The sequence below is a fragment of the Gnatocerus cornutus genome, chromosome 1 (genome assembly GCF_029298725.1).
Source record: "Gnatocerus cornutus isolate USDA-ARS CGAHR chromosome 1, icGnaCorn1.1, whole genome shotgun sequence".
Lineage (NCBI taxonomy): Eukaryota > Metazoa > Arthropoda > Insecta > Coleoptera > Tenebrionidae > Gnatocerus > Gnatocerus cornutus.
In genome coordinates, this window is record NC_142233.1 from 17,683,546 (window position 1) to 17,708,317 (window position 24,772).

General features: G+C 35.4%; 3 protein-coding genes across 3 annotated transcripts; all 3 read right to left on the reverse strand.

Annotated features, from left to right (window-relative positions):
• Positions 1-683: 683 nt before the first annotated feature.
• Positions 684-1,763, reverse strand: LOC148180682 (uncharacterized). The gene is made up of 2 exons (XM_088049788.1): positions 1,677-1,763; positions 684-1,033 (listed from the first exon to the last, which is right to left on the reverse strand). The coding sequence occupies exons 1-2, from the start codon at positions 1,750-1,752 to the stop codon at positions 777-779; spliced, it is 333 nt and encodes a 110-aa protein (XP_087905914.1). The 5' UTR covers positions 1,753-1,763; the 3' UTR covers positions 684-776.
• Positions 1,764-10,604: 8,841 nt separating this feature from the next.
• LOC148180683 (uncharacterized) lies at positions 10,605-11,688 on the reverse strand. Its single transcript, XM_088049748.1, has 2 exons — positions 11,602-11,688; positions 10,605-10,958 (listed from the first exon to the last, which is right to left on the reverse strand). Exons 1-2 carry the CDS (start codon positions 11,675-11,677, stop codon positions 10,702-10,704), a joined length of 333 nt encoding a protein of 110 aa, XP_087905874.1. The 5' UTR covers positions 11,678-11,688; the 3' UTR covers positions 10,605-10,701.
• Positions 11,689-23,122: 11,434 nt separating this feature from the next.
• On the reverse strand, positions 23,123-24,206 carry LOC148180684 (uncharacterized). The gene is made up of 2 exons (XM_088049762.1): positions 24,120-24,206; positions 23,123-23,476 (listed from the first exon to the last, which is right to left on the reverse strand). Exons 1-2 carry the CDS (start codon positions 24,193-24,195, stop codon positions 23,220-23,222), a joined length of 333 nt encoding a protein of 110 aa, XP_087905888.1. The 5' UTR covers positions 24,196-24,206; the 3' UTR covers positions 23,123-23,219.
• Positions 24,207-24,772: the final 566 nt, after the last annotated feature.

Consider the following 24,772-nt stretch of genomic DNA (forward strand, 5'->3'; position numbering starts at 1 on the left):
CGTCAACAGATCTGTCCATAAATAATATTAAATAAAATATTAACAAAGTCGTAAATCTTAAATCAAAGTTTAGATTCGTTTTTCTGAGATTAAAACTAACAAGTTAAGTAGTTTATTGTATTTATTTACACCGAAAAATGAATGCATAATGTGTGTATAATTGGTTGCCTACCCACATTGCAAATTTTAATTTTAAGTAAACTTATAATTACGTTTTGAATCCGACTTTAGAGTACAGAATCTTGTTCCTGAAGTCTAAATTAATAAAAAAAAATGTTTTAAGAAGGTTTCGATTAAATTTCAAATATCAGTCGCGAAGAAACCTGTTTAGTTTTCAACCAATCACACACAGCCCAAATAAGAACCGGCAAATTTAAAGAAATTTATTAATAACACGAACATTAACATGAATAAATTAATGAGTACAAAGTTTCTACTTAAAAACTACAACAGGACTTAGAAAGACGTTGAAAACCGCCTCGACTACACTCCTTACATTAAATCTCGCTTCTTTCGGTCTTTTGACCTTCGTTAAATTGTTGTTACTACAAGCGAGACAGCCGATTTCGTCTAACCCGACTTGTATCTTGAACCCCCCACCTCGTTGTTGAAAAGTGTCCCCCCTTAAAATCCCCGCTTGCACTTTCGTGGTGATTTCGAACGTGTACAAGTTGTACCTCTTGTCGATTTGATCGCGCTGTAAAACGAGCTGCACTCTTCGCGGACTGCTTGCGTGATCGAAGATGGTGCGAAAACTGTTCGAAACCGAGCGGATTTTAATATCGTTTTTCAGTTGAGCCACTTCTTGTCAAACGGGTTGGTAGCATTCTTCCGTTTTCTGGGTTGATTTCAGGAGGATTAGAACCGAGAAGACGACTTGGATGAAAGCCGTGAATTTCTTGTACCGTGTTTGGGCGGTGAGGACCACGAAGAGGCAGAGAGACTGAAGATGAGGCCGGTGAAAACGAAGAAGGGCTAAGCTTCCGCGGAGTCAACGTCACGTGCATCGGAAGTCGTGGAACTCTCGCTTCACCTGCAACATTTGGAACGTGACAACTTGTCACTAGCATCAGCACCACCAGCAGCTGCGTTTCTGACTTCGCCAAAAAGAAAAAGAACGTAAATTCGCAGGCTAGGAACCATACCAACTTCAAGTACAAGATCTTAAGGGCTAGATGTGGGTGGAGAATCGACCTCTGGACGGACCAAAGGGATGTGATCCAAAGCCTTCAGATCAGGATGGGATTAACAATGGGTAAATGTCCGTGGGAATAATCCACCGTGGCCGATGGGTAAAATGATGTATAATAACGCAAGTTTACACCAAAAAACAAGCGAGATATCGATATGAGAAGTTTGGCATTGTTTTTTTAATCATGAATTTTCGCGAAAATTTGTTTCATAAAAATATTATAATCTTCTATAACTAGACATTTAACAATCGTAGATAATATATATTAAAGAGCCACTTTGGGGTGATAAAAAATGACATAATAATTAAGTAGAAGCGAAAATTGCAAACGATTTGAGCACTTGTTTAGAAATGATAAGACAACAACGCTCGAATTCTGTTTTCGTGTTTGACGATCATCGCCTTCAACTTTCTTATTTCGTCGGCGAATTCTGGCAACGTTTTCTCCTAAATCAACAAAATTAGTTTAAGAAAAACCACAAACCTAAACTTGTGTTTGGTTTTGAGTCTTCCCCGATTTCGAAGAGCTTCGACACAGAAATGATCGCTTTCGATTCCATCCTTGAGCGAAATCAACAGACTCTTCAGTCGACAGCGCGCGCGCGCGCCGCACTGTCACCCAAAGTATCTGGATAGTCCGGTCAGTCCGGAGTTGTTTAGCCTATAAAACCTCGAGATATCGCATCCTCTCTTCGGCATCATTCCTATGCCTGAGTTGAGTGTTGATGTAATATCACGCCTTCCACCATCTTCCTTCCTGCAAGAAGTGTAAAAAAGTTTCATCAAGAACATGTTTGTTTATCTCACCTGAAAAACTCTTCTTACTCTGTGCAGTCAATTGCTGTTTCTTCACGGCAAAGCTTTTAATTGCGCCTGCTTCTTGACCAACAGGAAAGACAACAAAGTTGTGTTAAGCTGCAACTAAGAGATTAAGGTGAGACCATGAATGGAGAGAAAAGAAAACAAACAAACCTTCCATCCTTCCTGAACAAACAGATCTCGCGTTTTCAAGAAACCAATAAATGATGTTTCCTTGACTTCACAAAATAGCTCACAAGACACCAGATGACCTTCAGAGCCTTTGTAGTACATATTTTCTTTCTTGACAACTGCATCTCGATGATGCTCTGTTTCCGTTGGTTGAGTTCCTTTGGCTCTTCTCTAGAGGAGAATACTCGTTTTCTGCTCGTAGACTCAACATTGCAAACTTCGTGCTCCCGCAATGCAATAAGGCAACACTTGAAACATCTCCCAGTCACTGAACGACATCTTCAACCACTGGAAAAAGAACATTTGACTTTGAATTTAACCTTTTTCATCCATATTGCAGTAAAGCAGCACCTTTTTCGTGATGGATCAATTCACTGTACTCTGGGAGCACTGAATGGGTGGTTTCTTCAATTCTGTGCAATAACTTGCAGAGTCCTTCAGCGTTGAGCGACGACAACCGCCTTTTCGACATCTTAGGCTATGGGTATCATCCATCGATTCAGTCTCTTTAATAATAAACTCTGGTAATGAAGTTGGAACCTGGAAATACCACGAAACATTTCAAGGCTGGAATTCAAACAGTTTTCAGCTTACCTGCGTTTAAAAATTTCAATAAAGACCCATCAATTTGTTGCAAATCAACTCCAACTCTAAATAGCTTCAAATGAACTTCTTAACTTGTGTAATTTCTTTGCTACCATGCCCAGAAGAACGAGAAAGTAAACAGTAAAGAATTCTGGTAGTTTCTTGTTAAATCATGAACATAACCTCAATGTGTGCTGTCAAAATAGTCAAGTTAAGACATACGTTAAGATAGAGACACAATAATTTTTAATAATTAATAGAATCGTAACCAAGTCGTGAATGTTAAATCAGACTTTAGATTCTTACTCCTGAGGACAAAATTAATAAAAAGAGTATTTTCTTGCTTTAATTTTCATCGAAAAACTGCAAACCAAATAAAAGTTTGAAAAATTAATAAAACATTAACGGAGCGTCTGATCGAAAAATCTTTGACGGATTCTTGTTCCTGAGGTCCAAATTGATGGAAAAAGTCGGTTTCAAAGAGATTTTATTTTTTGTCGAAATCGCCAAAAATCCATGATGTTTAGTCTTTGAACTTTTTTTGGCGAAAAACGCGAAAGTTCGCAGATCGACACGAAACTATGCACATGGCAAAATTTGACATTTCCACATCCATTTTTGGTCTCCGTTCCTCGCTATCTGCAAGATTTTTTGAGAAAATGCAAATTAAAAATTTTAAAATTCAATTTCCCGCGTCAAGCAATCTGTCAACGAAGCATAGAAGCTAGGACATGCGTCAACAGTCTTTAGTCCATAAATAATATTAAATAAAATATTAACAAAGTCGTAAATCTTAAATCAAAGTTCAGATTCGTTTTTCTGAGGTTAAAATTAACAAGTTAAGTAGTTTATTGTATTTATTTACACCGAAAAGTGAGAGAAGTTTTTCCATAAAAGCCACCTAGCGGAATAACGCCGAAGTTGATAGTTCACGCCTCCTCTCACCAGAGGGCTAAACTTTTGTTTTTAAAACTTACAATTTTTGAATCAAAACCATTTGCAGGAATAAGGAAGAATGATAAAAAACAATACCCTCAAATTAAACTAAAGGAGTATTAATAAAATAAAAAAACACAAACTCGACACTCTCCCTCCTTCTTGCAAAAAGTGTGAAAAAGTTTCATTAGGAACATGTTTGTTGGCTTACCTAAAAAAGACGAGGGAAACAATCTGAAATGGACGAAACTATCCATTCTTAATTAATGGTAATTGATTATTGCTCTAATTCCAACTGATCCAAGAGCCAAGAGCCAAGGTTAGTCCTTCGCAAGTGGCGCTTCCTCAAAAATATCTCATTTAACGACTTCTTCAATTCTTGTAGATCATTGTTGTTTTTATATGCTGATGTAACCGCAGCCAGCTTGTCGGACATTTCAGTGCTCATTTCTTTTTCCGACTAAAACAAACCAAATAGTTTTAGGTGTTAATCTTCCTCTGATACTACAAAAGCCATGACATCATAAAGACACTAAATTTAAATCCCAAATTTGCAATCTGCGTAAAATTCTGCGTTCACTGATGTATAATAACTCAAGTTTACTCTAAAAAATAAGCGAGATATCGATATGAGAAGTTTGGCCATAGTTTTAGTCATGAATTTTTGCGAAAATTTGCAAATTTCGACTTTTGGAAAATCTAAAAACGATTTCTTATGTAAAAAATCGCGAGAAAAACGATGCCGCAAACCGCATTCCAATATCTGAAATAGTTTTCGAGATATCGAGCATAAATTGTTTGGAACCTTCAAAAATTTGGCCATCTGGCGACAACCCAAAAATTCAAACGGCCATAACTCAGTTATTTGTTGTCGGATCTGAATTTAAATTCCAGATTTGGATTCAGCGTGAGATTCTGCGTAAAATGAGTCAAAATTTATTGAGTTTACCTAAGAAATAAAGAAAGCATTGACCAAAAACTGTTTGGAAGTGGTCATTTTGGGGTGATTTTCAATCAATGTTTTCAAAATGAAAATGACGTTTAATAGCATTGAATTATATATCAGTCGAAAGAGGAGCTCAAAATCTATCCACTGGCCCAATTTGAGATCGATCAAACAAACGGTTTACGAGTTATGGTCAAAAATAAAAAAATTGAAAAATTTTCATCGTTTGAGTCGCAATTTTTTTTCGCGAAAAATCGACTATCGAATTTTCGACTTTTAAGCACTTTTTCTGACGTAAAATGAGCCGTAAAAAACGATGGCGCAAACCGCATCTCAATATCTCTAATAGTTTCCGAGATATTTAACTTTGAAAATTGGGAAAAATGAGAAAAAATGAAAATCAACTATCCGAAACTTTGATCGGCCATAACTCGGTTATTTGTTGTCGGATCTGAATTTAAATCCCAGATTTGGAATCTGCGTAAAATTCTGCGTTCACTGATGTATAATAACTCGAGTTTACTCTAAAAAATAAGCGAGATATCGATATGAGAAGTTTGGCCATAGTTTCAGTCATGAATTTTTGCGAAAATTTGCAAATTTCGACTTTTGGAAAATCTAAAAACGATTTCTTATGTAAAAAATCGCGAGAAAAACGATGCCGCAAACCGCATTCCAATATCTGAAATAGTTTTCGAGATATCGAGCATGAATTGTTTGGAACCTTCAAAAATTTGGCCATCTGGCGACAACCCAAAAATTCAAACGGCCATAACTCAGTTATTTGTTGTCGGATCTGAATTTAAATTCCAGATTTGGATTCAGCGTGAGATTCTGCGTAAAATGAGTCAAAATTTATTGAGTTTACCTACGAAATAAAGAAAGCATTGACCAAAAACTGTTTGGAAGTGGTCATTTTGGGGTGATTTTCAATCACTATTTTTAATGTAAAAACGACGTTTAATACCTTTGTATTATATATCATTCGAAAGAGGAGCTCGAAATCTATCTACTGGCTCAATTTGAGATCGATCAAACAAACGGTTTAGGAGTTATGCCCAAAAATAAAAAAAAATAAAAATTTTCATCGTTTGAGTCGCAATTTTTTTTCGCGAAAAATCGACCATCGAATTTTGGGCTTTTAAGCACTTTTTCTAACGAAAAATGAGCCGAGAAAAACGATGGCGCAAACCGCATCTCAATATCTCTAATAGTTTCCGAGATATTTAACTTTGAAAATTGGGAAAAATGAGAAAAAATGAAAATCAACTATCCGAAACTTTGATCGGCCATAACTCAGTTATTTGTTGTCGGATCTGAATTTAAATCCCAGATTTGGAATCTGCGTAAAATTCTGCGTTCACTGATGTATAATAACTCGAGTTTACTCTAAAAAATAAGCGAAATATCGATATGAGAAGTTTGGCCATAGTTTTAGTCATGAATTTTTGCGAAAATTTGCAAATTTCGACTTTTGGAAAATCTAAAAACGATTTCTTATGTAAAAAATCGCGAGAAAAACGATGCCGCAAACCGCATTCCAATATCTGAAATAGTTTTCGAGATATCGAGCATGAATTGTTTGGAACCTTCAAAAATTTGGCCATCTGGCGACAACCCAAAAACTCAAACGGCCATAACTCAGTTATTTGTTGTCGGATCTGAATTTAAATTCCAGATTTGGATTCAGCGTGAGATTCTGCGTAAAATGAGTCAAAATTTATTGAGTTTACCTACGAAATAAAGAAAGCATTGACCAAAAACTGTTTGGAAGTGGTCATTTTGGGGTGATTTTCAATCACTATTTTTAATGTAAAAACGACGTTTAATACCTTTGTATTATATATCATTCGAAAGAGGAGCTCGAAATCTATCTACTGGCTCAATTTGAGATCGATCAAACAAACGGTTTAGGAGTTATGCCCAAAAATAAAAAAAAATAAAAATTTTCATCGTTTGAGTCGCAATTTTTTTTCGCGAAAAATCGACCATCGAATTTTGGGCTTTTAAGCACTTTTTCTAACGAAAAATGAGCCGAGAAAAACGATGGCGCAAACCGCATCTCAATATCTCTAATAGTTTCCGAGATATTTAACTTTGAAAATTGGGAAAAATGAGAAAAAATGAAAATCAACTATCCGAAACTTTGATCGGCCATAACTCAGTTATTTGTTGTCGGATCTGAATTTAAATTCCAGATTTGGAATCTGCGTAAAATTCTGCGTTCACTGATGTATAATAACTCGAGTTTACTCTAAAAAATAAGCGAGATATCGATATGAGAAGTTTGGCCATAGTTTTAGTCATGAATTTTTGCAAAAATTTGCAAATTTCGACTTTTGGAAAATCTAAAAACGATTTCTTATGTAAAAAATCGCGAGAAAAACGATGCCGCAAACCGCATTCCAATATCTGAAATAGTTTTCGAGATATCGAGCATGAATTGTTTGGAACCTTCAAAAATTTGGCCATCTAGCGACAACCCAAAAATTCAAACGGCCATAACTCAGTTATTTGTTGTCGGATCTGAATTTAAATTCCAGATTTGGATTCAGCGTGAGATTCTGCGTAAAATGAGTCAAAATTTATTGAGTTTACCCAAGAAATAAAGAAAGCATTGACCAAAAACTGTTTGGAAGTGGTCATTTTGGGGTGATTTTCAATCAATGTTTTCAAAATGAAAATGACGTTTAATAGCATTGAATTATATATCAGTCGAAAGAGGAGCTCAAAATCTATCTACTGGCCCAATTTGAGATCGATCAAACAAACGGTTTAGGAGTTATGCCCAAAAATAAAAAAAAATAAAAATTTTCATCGTTTGAGTCGCAATTTTTTTTCGCGAAAAATCGACTATCGAATTTTGGGCTTTTAAGCACTTTTTCTAACGTAAAATGAGCCGAGAAAAACGATGGCGCAAACCGCATCTCAATATCTCTAATAGTTTCCGAGATATTTAACTTTGAAAATTGGGAAAAATGAGAAAAAATGAAAATCAACTATCCGAAACTTTGATCGGCCATAACTCAGTTATTTGTTGTCGGATCTGAATTTAAATTCCAGATTTTGAATCTGCGTAAAATTCTGCGTTCACTGATGTATAATAACTCGAGTTTACTCTAAAAAATAAGCGAGATATCGATATGAGAAGTTTGGCCATAGTTTTAGTCATGAATTTTTGCAAAAATTTGCAAATTTTGACTTTTGGAAAATCTAAAAACGATTTCTTATGTAAAAAATCGCGAGAAAAACGATGCCGCAAACCGCATTCCAATATCTGAAATAGTTTTCGAGATATCGAGCATGAATTGTTTGGAACCTTCAAAAATTTGGCCATCTGGCGACAACCCAAAAATTCAAACGGCCATAACTCAGTTATTTGTTGTCGGATCTGAATTTAAATTCCAGATTTGGATTCAGCGTGAGATTCTGCGTAAAATGAGTCAAAATTTATTGAGTTTACCTAAGAAATAAAGAAAGCATTGACCAAAAACTGTTTGGAAGTGGTCATTTTGGGGTGATTTTCAATCAATGTTTTCAAAATGAAAATGACGTTTAATAGCATTGAATTATATATCAGTCGAAAGAGGAGCTCAAAATCTATCCACTGGCCCAATTTGAGATCGATCAAACAAACGGTTTACGAGTTATGGTCAAAAATAAAAAAATTGAAAAATTTTCATCGTTTGAGTCGCAATTTTTTTTCGCGAAAAATCGACTATCGAATTTTGGGCTTTTAAGCACTTTTTCTAACGTAAAATGAGCCGAGAAAAACGATGGCGCAAACCGCATCTCAATATCTCTAATAGTTTCCGAGATATTTAACTTTGAAAATTGGGAAAAATGAGAAAAAATGAAAATCAACTATCCGAAACTTTGATCGGCCATAACTCAGTTATTTGTTGTCGGATCTGAATTTAAATCCCAGATTTGGAATCTGCGTAAAATTGTGCGTTCACTGATGTATAATAACTCGAGTTTACTCTAAAAAATAAGCGAGATATCGATATGAGAAGTTTGGCCATAGTTTTAGTCATGAATTTTTGCGAAAATTTGCAAATTTCGACTTTTGGAAAATCTAAAAACGATTTCTTATGTAAAAAATCGCGAGAAAAACGATGCCGCAAACCGCATTCCAATATCTGAAATAGTTTTCGAGATATCGAGCATGAATTGTTTGGAACCTTCAAAAATTTGGCCATCTGGCGACAACCCAAAAATTCAAACGGCTATAACTCAGTTATTTGTTGTCGGATCTGAATTTAAATTCCAGATTTGGATTCAGCGTGAGATTCTGCGTAAAATGAGTCAAAATTTATTGAGTTTACCTAAGAAATAAAGAAAGCATTGACCAAAAACTGTTTGGAAGTGGTCATTTTGGGGTGATTTTCAATCAATGTTTTCAAAATGAAAATGACGTTTAATAGCATTGAATTATATATCAGTCGAAAGAGGAGCTCAAAATCTATCCACTGGCCCAATTTGAGATCGATCAAACAAACGGTTTACGAGTTATGGTCAAAAATAAAAAAATTGAAAAATTTTCATCGTTTGAGTCGCAATTTTTTTTCGCGAAAAATCGACTATCGAATTTTGGGCTTTTAAGCACTTTTTCTAACGTAAAATGAGCTGAGAAAAACGATAGCGCAAACCGCATCTCAATATCTCTAATAGTTTCCGAGATATTTAACTTTAAAATTCATGAACATAACCTGTTTGTGTGCTGTCAAAATAATCAAGTTCGGACATACGTTAAGATACCTGTCCTATGTTTAGACACTATAATTTTAAATAATTAATAGAATCGTAATCAAGTCGTGAATGTTAAATCAGACTTCAGATTCTTACTCCTGAGGACCAAATTAATAAAAAGAGTATTTTCTTGCTTTAATTTTCATCGAAAAAATGCAAGTCAAATAAAAGTTTCAAAAATTAATAAAAAATTAACGGAGCGTCGGATCGAAAAATCTTTGACGGATTCTTGTTCCTGAGGTCCAAATTGATGGAAAAAGTCGGTTTCAAAAAGATTTTATTTTTTGTCAAAATCGCCAAAATCCATGGATTAACCCCTTTGAACTTTTTTTGGCGAAAAACACGAAAGTTTTTAGATCGACACGAAACTTTGCACATGGCATAATTCGACATTTCTACATCCATTTCTGGTCTCCGTTCCTCGCTATCTGTGAGATTTTTTGAGAAAATGCAAATTAAAAATTTCAAAATTCAATTTCCCGCGTCAAGCGATATGTCAACGAAGCATAGAAGCTTGGACATGCGTCAACAGATCTGTCCTATCTTTAGTCCATAAATAATATTAAATAAAATATTAACAAAGTCGTAAATCTTAAATCAAAGTTTTGATTCGTTTTTCTGAGGTTAAAATTAACAAGTTAAGTAGTTTATTGTATTTATTTACATTGAAAAATGAATGCATAATGTGTGTATAATTGGTTGCCTACCTACATTGCAAATTTTAAGTAAACTTATAATTACGTTTTGAATCCGACTTTAGAGTACAGAATCTTGTTCCTGAAGTCTAAATTAATGAAAAAAAAATGTTTCAAGAGGGTTTCGATTAAATTTCAAATATCAGTCGCGACTGTTTAGTTTTCAACCAATCACACACAGCCCAAATAAGAACCGGCAAATTTAAAGAAATTTATTAATAACACGAACATTAACATGAATAAATTAATGAGTACAAAGTTTCTACTTAAAAACTACAACAGGACTTAGAAAGACGTTGAAAACCGCCTCGACTACACTCCTTACATTAAATCTCGCTTCTTTCGGTCTTTTGACCGTCGTTAAATTGTTGTTACTACAAGCGAGACAGCCGATTTCGTCTAACCCGACTTGTATCTTGAACCCCCCACCTCGTTGTTGAAAAGTGTCCCCCCTTAAAATCCCCGCTTGCACTTTCGTGGTGATTTCGAACGTGTACAAGTTGTACCTCTTGTCGATTTGATCGCGCTGTAAAACGAGCTGCACTCTTCGCGGACTGCTTGCGTGATCGAAGATGGTGCGAAAACTGTTCGAAACCGAGCGGATTTTAATATCGTTTTTCAGTTGAGCCACTTCTTGTCAAACGGGTTGGTAGCATTCTTCCGTTTTCTGGGTTGATTTCAGGAGGATTAGAACCGAGAAGACGACTTGGATGAAAGCCGTGAATTTCTTGTACCGTGTTTGGGCGGTGAGGACCACGAAGAGGCAGAGAGACTGAAGATGAGGCCGGTGAAAACGAAGAAGGGCTAAGCTTCCGCGGAGTCAACGTCACGTGCATCGGAAGTCGTGGAACTCTCGCTTCACCTGCAACATTTGGAACGTGACAACTTGTCACTAGCATCAGCACCACCAGCAGCTGCGTTTCTGACTTCGCCAAAAAGAAAAAGAACGTAAATTCGCAGGCTAGGAACCATACCAACTTCAAGTACAAGATCTTAAGGGCTAGATGTGGGTGGAGAATCGACCTCTGGACGGACCAAAGGGATGTGATCCAAAGCCTTCAGATCAGGATGGGATTAACAATGGGTAAATGTCCGTGGGAATAATCCACCGTGGCCGATGGGTAAAATGATGTATAATAACGCAAGTTTACACCAAAAAACAAGCGAGATATCGATATGAGAAGTTTGGCATTGTTTTTTTAATCATGAATTTTCGCGAAAATTTGTTTCATAAAAATATTATAATCTTCTATAACTAGACATTTAACAATCGTAGATAATATATATTAAAGAGCCACTTTGGGGTGATAAAAAATGACATAATAATTAAGTAGAAGCGAAAATTGCAAACGATTTGAGCACTTGTTTAGAAATGATAAGACAACAACGCTCGAATTCTGTTTTCGTGTTTGACGATCATCGCCTTCAACTTTCTTATTTCGTCGGCGAATTCTGGCAACGTTTTCTCCTAAATCAACAAAATTAGTTTAAGAAAAACCACAAACCTAAACTTGTGTTTGGTTTTGAGTCTTCCCCGATTTCGAAGAGCTTCGACACAGAAATGATCGCTTTCGATTCCATCCTTGAGCGAAATCAACAGACTCTTCAGTCGACAGCGCGCGCGCGCGCCGCACTGTCACCCAAAGTATCTGGATAGTCCGGTCAGTCCGGAGTTGTTTAGCCTATAAAACCTCGAGATATCGCATCCTCTCTTCGGCATCATTCCTATGCCTGAGTTGAGTGTTGATGTAATATCACGCCTTCCACCATCTTCCTTCCTGCAAGAAGTGTAAAAAAGTTTCATCAAGAACATGTTTGTTTATCTCACCTGAAAAACTCTTCTTACTCTGTGCAGTCAATTGCTGTTTCTTCACGGCAAAGCTTTTAATTGCGCCTGCTTCTTGACCAACAGGAAAGACAACAAAGTTGTGTTAAGCTGCAACTAAGAGATTAAGGTGAGACCATGAATGGAGAGAAAAGAAAACAAACAAACCTTCCATCCTTCCTGAACAAACAGATCTCGCGTTTTCAAGAAACCAATAAATGATGTTTCCTTGACTTCACAAAATAGCTCACAAGACACCAGATGACCTTCAGAGCCTTTGTAGTACATATTTTCTTTCTTGACAACTGCATCTCGATGATGCCCTGTTTCCGTTGGTTGAGTTCCTTTGGCTCTTCTCTAGAGGAGAATACTCGTTTTCTGCTCGTAGACTCAACATTGCAAACTTCGTGCTCCCGCAATGCAATAAGGCAACACTTGAAACATCTCCCAGTCACTGAACGACATCTTCAACCACTGGAAAAAGAACATTTGACTTTGAATTTAACCTTTTTCATCCATATTGCAGTAAAGCAGCACCTTTTTCGTGATGGATCAATTCACTGTACTCTGGGAGCACTGAATGGGTGGTTTCTTCAATTCTGTGCAATAACTTGCAGAGTCCTTCAGCGTTGAGCGACGACAACCGAATTTTCGACATCTTAGGCTATGGGTATCATCCATCGATTCAGTCTCTTTAATGATAAACTCTGGTAATGAAGTTGGAACCTGGAAATACCACGAAACATTTCAAGGCTGGAATTCAAACAGTTTTCAGCTTACCTGCGTTTAAAAATTTCAATAAAGACCCATCAATTTGTTGCAAATCAACTCCAACTCTAAATAGCTTCAAATGAACTTCTTAACTTGTGTAATTTCTTTGCTACCATGCCCAGAAGAACGAGAAAGTAAACAGTAAAGAATTCTGGTAGTTTCTCGTTAAATCATGAACATAACCTCAATGTGTGCTGTCAAAATAGTCAAGTTAAGACATACGTTAAGATAGAGACACAATAATTTTTAATAATTAATAGAATCGTAACCAAGTCGTGAATGTTAAATCAGACTTTAGATTCTTACTCCTGAGGACAAAATTAATAAAAAGAGTATTTTCTTGCTTTAATTTTCATCGAAAAACTGCAAACCAAATAAAAGTTTGAAAAATTAATAAAACATTAACGGAGCGTCTGATCGAAAAATCTTTGACGGATTCTTGTTCCTGAGGTCCAAATTGATGGAAAAAGTCGGTTTCAAAGAGATTTTATTTTTTGTCGAAATCGCCAAAAATCCATGATGTTTAGTCTTTGAACTTTTTTTGGCGAAAAACGCGAAAGTTTGCAGATCGACACGAAACTATGCACATGGCATAATTTGACATTTCCACATCCATTTTTCGTCTCCGTTCCTCGCTATCTGTAAGATTTTTTGAGAAAATGCAAATTAAAAATTTTAAAATTCAATTTCCCGCTTCAAGCAATCTGTCAACGAAGCATAGAAGCTAGGACATGCGTCAACAGATCTGTCCATAAATAATATTAAATAAAATATTAACAAAGTCGTAAATCTTAAATCAAAGTTCAGATTCGTTTTTCTGAGGTTAAAATTAACAAGTTAAGTAGTTTATTGTATTTATTTACACCGAAAAGTGAGAGAAGTTTTTCCATAAAAGCCACCTAGCGGAATAACGCCGAAGTTGATAGTTCACGCCTCCTCTCACCAGAGGGCTAAACTTTTGTTTTTAAAACTTACAATTTTTGAATCAAAACCATTTGCAGGAATAAGGAAGAATGATAAAAAACAATACCCTCAAATTAAACTAAAGGAGTATTAATAAAATAAAAAAACACAAACTCGACACTCTCCCTCCTTCTTGCAAAAAGTGTGAAAAAGTTTCATTAGGAACATGTTTGTTGGCTTACCTAAAAAAGACGAGGGAAACAATCTGAAATGGACGAAACTATCCATTCTTAATTAATGGTAATTGATTATTGCTCTAATTCCAACTGATCCAAGAGCCAAGAGCCAAGGTTAGTCCTTCGCAAGTGGCGCTTCCTCAAAAATATCTCATTTAACGACTTCTTCAATTCTTGTAGATCATTGTTGTTTTTATATGCTGATGTAACCGCAGCCAGCTTGTCGGACATTTCAGTGCTCATTTCTTTTTCCGACTAAAACAAACCAAATAGTTTTAGGTGTTAATCTTCCTCTGATACTACAAAAGCCATGACATCATAAAGACACTAAATTTAAATCCCAGATTTGGAATCTGCGTAAAATTCTGCGTTCACTGATGTATAATAACTCAAGTTTTCTCTAAAAAATAAGCGAGATATCGATATGAGAAGTTTGGCCATAGTTTTAGTCATGAATTTTTGCGAAAATTTGCAAATTTCGACTTTTGGAAAATCTAAAAACGATTTCTTATGTAAAAAATCGCGAGAAAAACGATGCCGCAAACCGCATTCGAATATCTCAAATAGTTTTCGAGATATCGAGCATGAATTGTTTGGAACCTTCAAAAATTTGGCCATCTGGCGACAACCCAAAAATTCAAACGGCCATAACTCAGTTATTTGTTGTCGGATCTGAATTTAAATTCCAGATTTGGATTCAGCGTGAGATTCTGCGTAAAATGAGTCAAAATTTATTGAGTTTACCTAAGAAATAAAGAAAGCATTGACCAAAAACTGTTTGGAAGTGGTCATTTTGGGGCGAATTTCAATCAATGTTTTCAAAATGAAAATGACGTTTAATAGCATTGAATTATATATCAGTCGAAAGAGGAGCTCAAAATCTATCTACTGGCCCAATTTGAGATCGATCAAACAAACGGTTTACGAGTTATGGTCAAAAATAAAAAAATTGAAAAATTTTCATAGTTTGAGTCGCAATTTTTTTTCGCGAAAAATCGACTATCGAATTTTCGACTTTTAAGCACTTTTTCTGACGTAAAATGAGCCGAAAAAAACGATGGCGCAAACCGCATCTCAATATCTCTAATAGTTTCCGAGATATTTAACTTTGAAAATTGGGAAAAATGAGAAAAAATGAAAATCAACTATCCGAAACTTTGATCGGCCATAACTCGGTTATTTGTTGTCGGATCTGAATTTAAATCCCAGATTTGGAATCTGCGTAAAATTCTGCGTTCACTGATGTATAATAACTCGAGTTTACTCTAAAGAATAAGCGAGATATCGATATGAGAAGTTTGGCCATAGTTTTAGTCATGAATTTTTGCGAAAATTTGCAAATTTCGACTTTTGGAAAATCTAAAAACGATTTCTTATGTAAAAAATCGCGAGAAAAACGATGCCGCAAACCGCATTCCAATATCTGAAATAGTTTTCGAGATATCGAGCATGAATTGTTTGGAACCTTCAAAAATTTGGCCATCTGGCGACAACCCAAAAATTCAAACGGCCATAACTCAGTTATTTGTTGTCGGATCTGAATTTAAATTCCAGATTTGGATTCAGCGTGAGATTCTGCGTAAAATGAGTCAAAATTTATTGAGTTTACCTACGAAATAAAGAAAGCATTGACCAAAAACTGTTTGGAAGTGGTCATTTTGGGGTGATTTTCAATCACTATTTTTAATGTAAAAACGACGTTTAATACCTTTGTATTATATATCATTCGAAAGAGGAGCTCGAAATCTATCTACTGGCTCAATTTGAGATCGATCAAACAAACGGTTTAGGAGTTATGGCCAAAAATAAAAAAAAATAAAAATTTTCATCGTTTGAGTCGCAATTTTTTTTCGCGAAAAATCGACCATCGAATTTTGGGCTTTTAAGCACTTTTTCTAACGTAAAATGAGCCGAGAAAAACGATGGTGCAAACCGCATCTCAATATCTCTAATAGTTTCCGAGATATTTAACTTTGAAAATTGGGAAAAATGAGAAAAAATGAAAATCAACTATCCGAAACTTTGATCGGCCATAACTCAGTTATTTGTTGTCGGATCTGAATTTAAATCCCAGATTTGGAATCTGCGTAAAATTCTGCGTTCACTGATGTATAATAACTCGAGTTTACTCTAAAAAATAAGCGAGATATCGATATGAGAAGTTTGGCCATAGTTTTAGTCATGAATTTTTGCGAAAATTTGCAAATTTCGACTTTTGGAAAATCTAAAAACGATTTCTTATGTAAAAAATCGCGAGAAAAACGATGCCGCAAACCGCATTCCAATATCTGAAATAGTTTTCGAGATATCGAGCATGAATTGTTTGGAACCTTCAAAAATTTGGCCATCTGGCGACAACCCAAAAATTCAAACGGCCATAACTCAGTTATTTGTTGTCGGATCTGAATTTAAATTCCAGATTTGGATTCAGCGTGAGATTCTGCGTAAAATGAGTCAAAATTTATTGAGTTTACCTAAGAAATAAAGAAAGCATTGACCAAAAACTGTTTGGAAGTGGTCATTTTGGGGTGATTTTCAATCAATGTTTTCAAAATGAAAATGACGTTTAATAGCATTGAATTATATATCAGTCGAAAGAGGAGCTCAAAATCTATCCACTGGCCCAATTTGAGATCGATCAAACAAACGGTTTACGAGTTATGGTCAAAAATAAAAAAATTGAAAAATTTTCATCGTTTGAGTCGCAATTTTTTTTCGCGAAAAATCGACTATCGAATTTTCGACTTTTAAGCACTTTTTCTGACGTAAAATGAGCCGAAAAAAACGATGGCGCAAACCGCATCTCAATATCTCTAATAGTTTCCGAGATATTTAACTTTGAAAATTGGGAAAAATGAGAAAAAATGAAAATCAACTATCCGAAACTTTGATCGGCCATAACTCAGTTATTTGTTGTCGGATCTGAATTTAAATCCCAGATTTGGAATCTGCGTAAAATTCTGCGTTCACTGATGTATAATAACTCGAGTTTACTCTAAAAAATAAGCGAGATATCGATATGAGAAGTTTGGCCATAGTTTTAGTCATGAGTTTTTGCGAAAATTTGCAAATTTCGACTTTTGGAAAATCTAAAAACGATTTCTTATGTAAAAAATCGCGAGAAAAACGATGCCGCAAACCGCATTCCAATATCTGAAATAGTTTTCGAGATATCGAGCATGAATTGTTTGGAACCTTCAAAAATTTGGCCATCTGGCGACAACCCAAAAATTCAAACGGCCATAACTCAGTTATTTGTTGTCGGATCTGAATTTAAATTCCAGATTTGGATTCAGCGTGAGATTCTGCGTAAAATGAGTCAAAATTTATTGAGTTTACCTACGAAATAAAGAAAGCATTGACCAAAAACTGTTTGGAAGTGGTCATTTTGGGGTGATTTTCAATCACTATTTTTAATGTAAAAACGACGTTTAATACCTTTGTATTATATATCATTCGAAAGAGGAGCTCGAAATCTATCTACTGGCTCAATTTGAGATCGATCAAACAAACGGTTTAGGAGTTATGGCCAAAAATAAAAAAAAATAAAAATTTTCATCGTCTGAGTCGCAATTTTTTTTCGCGAAAAATCGACCATCGAATTTTGGGCTTTTAAGCACTTTTTCTAACGTAAAATGAGCCGAGAAAAACGATGGCGCAAACCGCATCTCAATATCTCTAATAGTTTCCGAGATATTTAACTTTGAAAATTGGGAAAAATGAGAAAAAATGAAAATCAACTATCCGAAACTTTGATCGGCCATAACTCAGTTATTTGTTGTCGGATCTGAATTTAAATCCCAGATTTGGAATCTGCGTAAAATTCTGCGTTCACTGATGTATAATAACTCGAGTTTACTCTAAAAAATAAGCGAAATATCGATATGAGAAGTTTGGCCATAGTTTTAGTCATGAGTTTTTGCGAAAATTTGCAAATTTCGACTTTTGGAAAATCTAAAAACGATTTCTTATGTAAAAAATCGCGAGAAAAACGATGCCGCAAACCGCATTCCAATATCTGAAATAGTTTTCGAGATATCGAGCATGAATTGTTTGGAACCTTCAAAAATTTGGCCATCTGGCGACAACCCAAAAATTCAAACGGCCATAACTCAGTTATTTGTTGTCGGATCTGAATTTAAATTTCAGATTTGGATTCAGCGTGAGATTCTGCGTAAAATGAGTCAAAATTTATTGAGTTTACCTAAGAAATAAAGAAAGCATTGACCAAAAACTGTTTGGAAGTGGTCATTTTGGGGTGATTTTCAATCAATGTTTTCAAAATGAACATGACGTTTAATAGCATTGAATTATATATCAGTCGAAAGAGGAGCTCAAAATCTATCTACTGGCCCAATTTGAGATCGATCAAACAAACGGTTTAGGAGTTATGCCCAAAAATAAAAAAAAATAAAAATTTTCATCGTTTGAGTCGCAATTTTTTTTCGCGAAAAATCGACTATCGAATTTTGGGCTTTTAAGCACTTTTTCTAACGTAAAATGAGCCGAGAAAAACGATGGCGCAAACCGCATCTCAATATCTCTAATAGTTTCCGAGATATTTAACTTTGAAAATTGGGAAAAATGAGAAAAAATGAAAATCAACTATCCGAAACTTTGATCGGCCATAACTCAGTTATTTGTTGTCGGATCTGAATTTAAATCCCAGATTTGGAATCTGCGTAAAATTCTGCGTTCACTGAAGTATAATAACTCGAGTTTACTTTAAAAAATAAGCGAGATATCGATATGAGAAGTTTGGCCATAGTTTTAGTCATGAATTTTTGCGAAAATTTGCAAATTTCGACTTTTGGAAAATCTAAAAACGATTTCTTATGTAAAAAATCGCGAGAAAAACGATGCCGCAAACCGCATTCCAATATCTGAAATAGTTTTCGAGATATCGAGCATGAATTGTTTGGAACCTTCAAAAATTTGGCCATCTGGCGACAACCCAAAAATTCAAACGGCCATAACTCAGTTATTTGTTGTCGGATCTGAATTTAAATTCCAGATTTGGATTCAGCGTGAGATTCTGCGTAAAATGAGTCAAAATTTATTGAGTTTACCCAAGAAATAAAGAAAGCATTGACCAAAAACTGTTTGGAAGTGGTCATTTTGGGGTGATTTTCAATCAATGTTTTCAAAATGAAAATGACGTTTAATAGCATTGAATTATATATCAGTCGAAAGAGGAGCTCAAAATCTATCCACTGGCCCAATTTGAGATCGATCAAACAAACGGTTTACGAGTTATGGTCAAAAATAAAAAAATTGAAAAATTTTCATCGTTTGAGTGGCAATTTTTTTTCGCGAAAAATCGACTATCGAATTTTCGACTTTTAAGCACTTTTTCTGACGTAAAATGAGCCGAGAAAAACGATGGCGCAAACCGCATCTCAATATCTCTAATAGTTTCCGAGATATTTAACTTTGAAAATTGGGAAAAATGAGAAAAAATGAAAATCAACTATCCGAAACTTTGATCGGCCATAACTCAGTTATTTGTTGTCGGATCTGAATTTAAATTCCAGATTTGGAATCTGCGTAAAATTCTGCGTTCACTGATGTATAATAACTCGAGTTTACTCTAAAAAATAAGCGAGATATCGATATGAGAAGTTTGGCCATAGTTTTAGTCATGAATTTTTGCAAAAATTTGCAAATTTCGACTTTTGGAAAATCTAAAAACGATTTCTTATGTAAAAAATCGCGAGAAAAACGATGCCGCAAACCGCATTCCAATATCTGAAATAGTTTTCGAGATATCGAGCATGAATTGTTTGGAACCTTCAAAAATTTGGCCATCTGGCGACAACCCAAAAATTCAAACGGCCATAACTCAGTTATTTGTTGTCGGATCTGAATTTAAATTCCAGATTTGGATTCAGCGTGAGATTCTGCGTAAAATGAGTCAAAATTTATTGAGTTTACCCAAGAAATAAAGAAAGCATTGACCAAAAACTGTTTGGAAGTGGTCATTTTGGGGTGATTTTCAATCAATGTTTTCAAAATGAAAATGACGTTTAATAGCATTGAATTATATATCAGTCGAAAGAGGAGCTCAAAATCTATCTACTGGCCCAATTTGAGATCGATCAAACAAACGGTTTAGGAGTTATGCCCAAAAATAAAAAAAAATAAAAATTTTCATCGTTTGAGTCGCAATTTTTTTTCGCGAAAAATCGACTATCGAATTTTGGGCTTTTAAGCACTTTTTCTAACGTAAAATGAGCCGAGAAAAACGATGGCGCAAACCGCATCTCAATATCTCTAATAGTTTCCGAGATATTTAACTTTGAAAATTGGGAAAAATGAGAAAAAATGAAAATCAACTATCCGAAACTTTGATCGGCCATAACTCAGTTATTTGTTGTCGGATCTGAATTTAAATTCCAGATTTTGAATCTGCGTAAAATTCTGCGTTCACTGATGTATAATAACTCGAGTTTACTCTAAAAAATAAGCGAGATATCGATATGAGAAGTTTGGCCATAGTTTTAGTCATGAATTTTTGCAAAAATTTGCAAATTTCGACTTTTGGAAAATCTAAAAACGATTTCTTATGTAAAAAATCGCGAGAAAAACGATGCCGCAAACCGCATTCCAATATCTGAAATAGTTTTCGAGATATCGAGCATGAATTGTTTGGAACCTTCAAAAATTTGGCCATCTGGCGACAACCCAAAAATTCAAACGGCCATAACTCAGTTATTTGTTGTCGGATCTGAATTTAAATTCCAGATTTGGATTCAGCGTGAGATTCTGCGTAAAATGAGTCAAAATTTATTGAGTTTACCTAAGAAATAAAGAAAGCATTGACCAAAAACTGTTTGGAAGTGGTCATTTTGGGGTGATTTTCAATCAATGTTTTCAAAATGAAAATGACGTTTAATAGCATTGAATTATATATCAGTCGAAAGAGGAGCTCAAAATCTATCCACTGGCCCAATTTGAGATCGATCAAACAAACGGTTTACGAGTTATGGTCAAAAATAAAAAAATTGAAAAATTTTCATCGTTTGAGTCGCAATTTTTTTTCGCGAAAAATCGACTATCGAATTTTGGGCTTTTAAGCACTTTTTCTAACGTAAAATGAGCCGAGAAAAACGATGGCGCAAACCGCATCTCAATATCTCTAATAGTTTCCGAGATATTTAACTTTGAAAATTGGGAAAAATGAGAAAAAATGAAAATCAACTATCCGAAACTTTGATCGGCCATAACTCAGTTATTTGTTGTCGGATCTGAATTTAAATCCCAGATTTGGAATCTGCGTAAAATTGTGCGTTCACTGATGTATAATAACTCGAGTTTACTCTAAAAAATAAGCGAGATATCGATATGAGAAGTTTGGCCATAGTTTTAGTCATGAATTTTTGCGAAAATTTGCAAATTTCGACTTTTGGAAAATCTAAAAACGATTTCTTATGTAAAAAATCGCGAGAAAAACGATGCCGCAAACCGCATTCCAATATCTGAAATAGTTTTCGAGATATCGAGCATGAATTGTTTGGAACCTTCAAAAATTTGGCCATCTGGCGACAACCCAAAAATTCAAACGGCTATAACTCAGTTATTTGTTGTCGGATCTGAATTTAAATTCCAGATTTGGATTCAGCGTGAGATTCTGCGTAAAATGAGTCAAAATTTATTGAGTTTACCTAAGAAATAAAGAAAGCATTGACCAAAAACTGTTTGGAAGTGGTCATTTTGGGGTGATTTTCAATCAATGTTTTCAAAATGAAAATGACGTTTAATAGCATTGAATTATATATCAGTCGAAAGAGGAGCTCAAAATCTATCCACTGGCCCAATTTGAGATCGATCAAACAAACGGTTTACGAGTTATGGTCAAAAATAAAAAAATTGAAAAATTTTCATCGTTTGAGTCGCAATTTTTTTTCGCGAAAAATCGACTATCGAATTTTGGGCTTTTAAGCACTTTTTCTAACGTAAAATGAGCTGAGAAAAACGATAGCGCAAACCGCATCTCAATATCTCTAATAGTTTCCGAGATATTTAACTTTAAAATTCATGAACATAACCTGTTTGTGTGCTGTCAAAATAATCAAGTTCGGACATACGTTAAGATACCTGTCCTATGTTTAGACACTATAATTTTAAATAATTAATAGAATCGTAATCAAGTCGTGAATGTTAAATCAGACTTCAGATTCTTACTCCTGAGGACCAAATTAATAAAAAGAGTATTTTCTTGCTTTAATTTTCATCGAAAAAATGCAAGTCAAATAAAAGTTTCAAAAATTAATAAAAAATTAACGGAGCGTCGGATCGAAAAATCTTTGACGGATTCTTGTTCCTGAGGTCCAAATTGATGGAAAAAGTCGGTTTCAAAAAGATTTTATTTTTTGTCAAAATCGCCAAAATCCATGGATTAACCCCTTTGAACTTTTTTTGGCGAAAAACACGAAAGTTTTTAGATCGACACGAAACTTTGCACATGGCATAATTCGACATTTCTACATCCATTTCTGGTCTCCGTTCCTCGCTATCTGTGAGATTTTTTGAGAAAATGCAAATTAAAAATTTCAAAATTCAATTTCCCGCGTCAAGCGATATGTCAACGAAGCATAGAAGCTTGGACATGCGTCAACAGATCTGTCCTATCTTTAGTCCATAAATAATATTAAATAAAATATTAACAAAGTCGTAAATCTTAAATCAAAGTTTTGATTCGTTTTTCTGAGGTTAAAATTAACAAGTTAAGTAGTTTATTGTATTTATTTACATTGAAAAATGAATGCATAATGTGTGTATAATTGGTTGCCTACCTACATTGCAAATTTTAAGTAAACTTATAATTACGTTTTGAATCCGACTTTAGAGTACAGAATCTTGTTCCTGAAGTCTAAATTAATGAAAAAAAAATGTTTCAAGAGGGTTTCGATTAAATTTCAAATATCAGTCGCGACTGTTTAGTTTTCAACCAATCACACACAGCCCAAATAAGAACCGGCAAATTTAAAGAAATTTATTAATAACACGAACATTAACATGAATAAATTAATGAGTACAAAGTTTCTACTTAAAAACTACAACAGGACTTAGAAAGACGTTGAAAACCGCCTCGACTACACTCCTTACATTAAATCTCGCTTCTTTCGGTCTTTTGACCGTCGTTAAATTGTTGTTACTACAAGCGAGACAGCCGATTTCGTCTAACCCGACTTGTATCTTGAACCCCCCACCTCGTTGTTGAAAAGTGTCCCCCCTTAAAATCCCCGCTTGCACTTTCGTGGTGATTTCGAACGTGTACAAGTTGTACCTCTTGTCGATTTGATCGCGCTGTAAAACGAGCTGCACTCTTCGCGGACTGCTTGCGTGATCGAAGATGGTGCGAAAACTGTTCGAAACCGAGCGGATTTTAATATCGTTTTTCAGTTGAGCCACTTCTTGTCAAACGGGTTGGTAGCATTCTTCCGTTTTCTGGGTTGATTTCAGGAGGATTAGAACCGAGAAGACGACTTGGATGAAAGCCGTGAATTTCTTGTACCGTGTTTGGGCGGTGAGGACCACGAAGAGGCAGAGAGACTGAAGATGAGGCCGGTGAAAACGAAGAAGGGCTAAGCTTCCGCGGAGTCAACGTCACGTGCATCGGAAGTCGTGGAACTCTCGCTTCACCTGCAACATTTGGAACGTGACAACTTGTCACTAGCATCAGCACCACCAGCAGCTGCGTTTCTGACTTCGCCAAAAAGAAAAAGAACGTAAATTCGCAGGCTAGGAACCATACCAACTTCAAGTACAAGATCTTAAGGGCTAGATGTGGGTGGAGAATCGACCTCTGGACGGACCAAAGGGATGTGATCCAAAGCCTTCAGATCAGGATGGGATTAACAATGGGTAAATGTCCGTGGGAATAATCCACCGTGGCCGATGGGTAAAATGATGTATAATAACGCAAGTTTACACCAAAAAACAAGCGAGATATCGATATGAGAAGTTTGGCATTGTTTTTTTAATCATGAATTTTCGCGAAAATTTGTTTCATAAAAATATTATAATCTTCTATAACTAGACATTTAACAATCGTAGATAATATATATTAAAGAGCCACTTTGGGGTGATAAAAAATGACATAATAATTAAGTAGAAGCGAAAATTGCAAACGATTTGAGCACTTGTTTAGAAATGATAAGACAACAACGCTCGAATTCTGTTTTCGTGTTTGACGATCATCGCCTTCAACTTTCTTATTTCGTCGGCGAATTCTGGCAACGTTTTCTCCTAAATCAACAAAATTAGTTTAAGAAAAACCACAAACCTAAACTTGTGTTTGGTTTTGAGTCTTCCCCGATTTCGAAGAGCTTCGACACAGAAATGATCGCTTTCGATTCCATCCTTGAGCGAAATCAACAGACTCTTCAGTCGACAGCGCGCGCGCGCGCCGCACTGTCACCCAAAGTATCTGGATAGTCCGGTCAGTCCGGAGTTGTTTAGCCTATAAAACCTCGAGATATCGCATCCTCTCTTCGGCATCATTCCTATGCCTGAGTTGAGTGTTGATGTAATATCACGCCTTCCACCATCTTCCTTCCTGCAAGAAGTGTAAAAAAGTTTCATCAAGAACATGTTTGTTTATCTCACCTGAAAAACTCTTCTTACTCTGTGCAGTCAATTGCTGTTTCTTCACGGCAAAGCTTTTAATTGCGCCTGCTTCTTGACCAACAGGAAAGACAACAAAGTTGTGTTAAGCTGCAACTAAGAGATTAAGGTGAGACCATGAATGGAGAGAAAAGAAAACAAACAAACCTTCCATCCTTCCTGAACAAACAGATCTCGCGTTTTCAAGAAACCAATAAATGATGTTTCCTTGACTTCACAAAATAGCTCACAAGACACCAGATGACCTTCAGAGCCTTTGTAGTACATATTTTCTTTCTTGACAACTGCATCTCGATGATGCCCTGTTTCCGT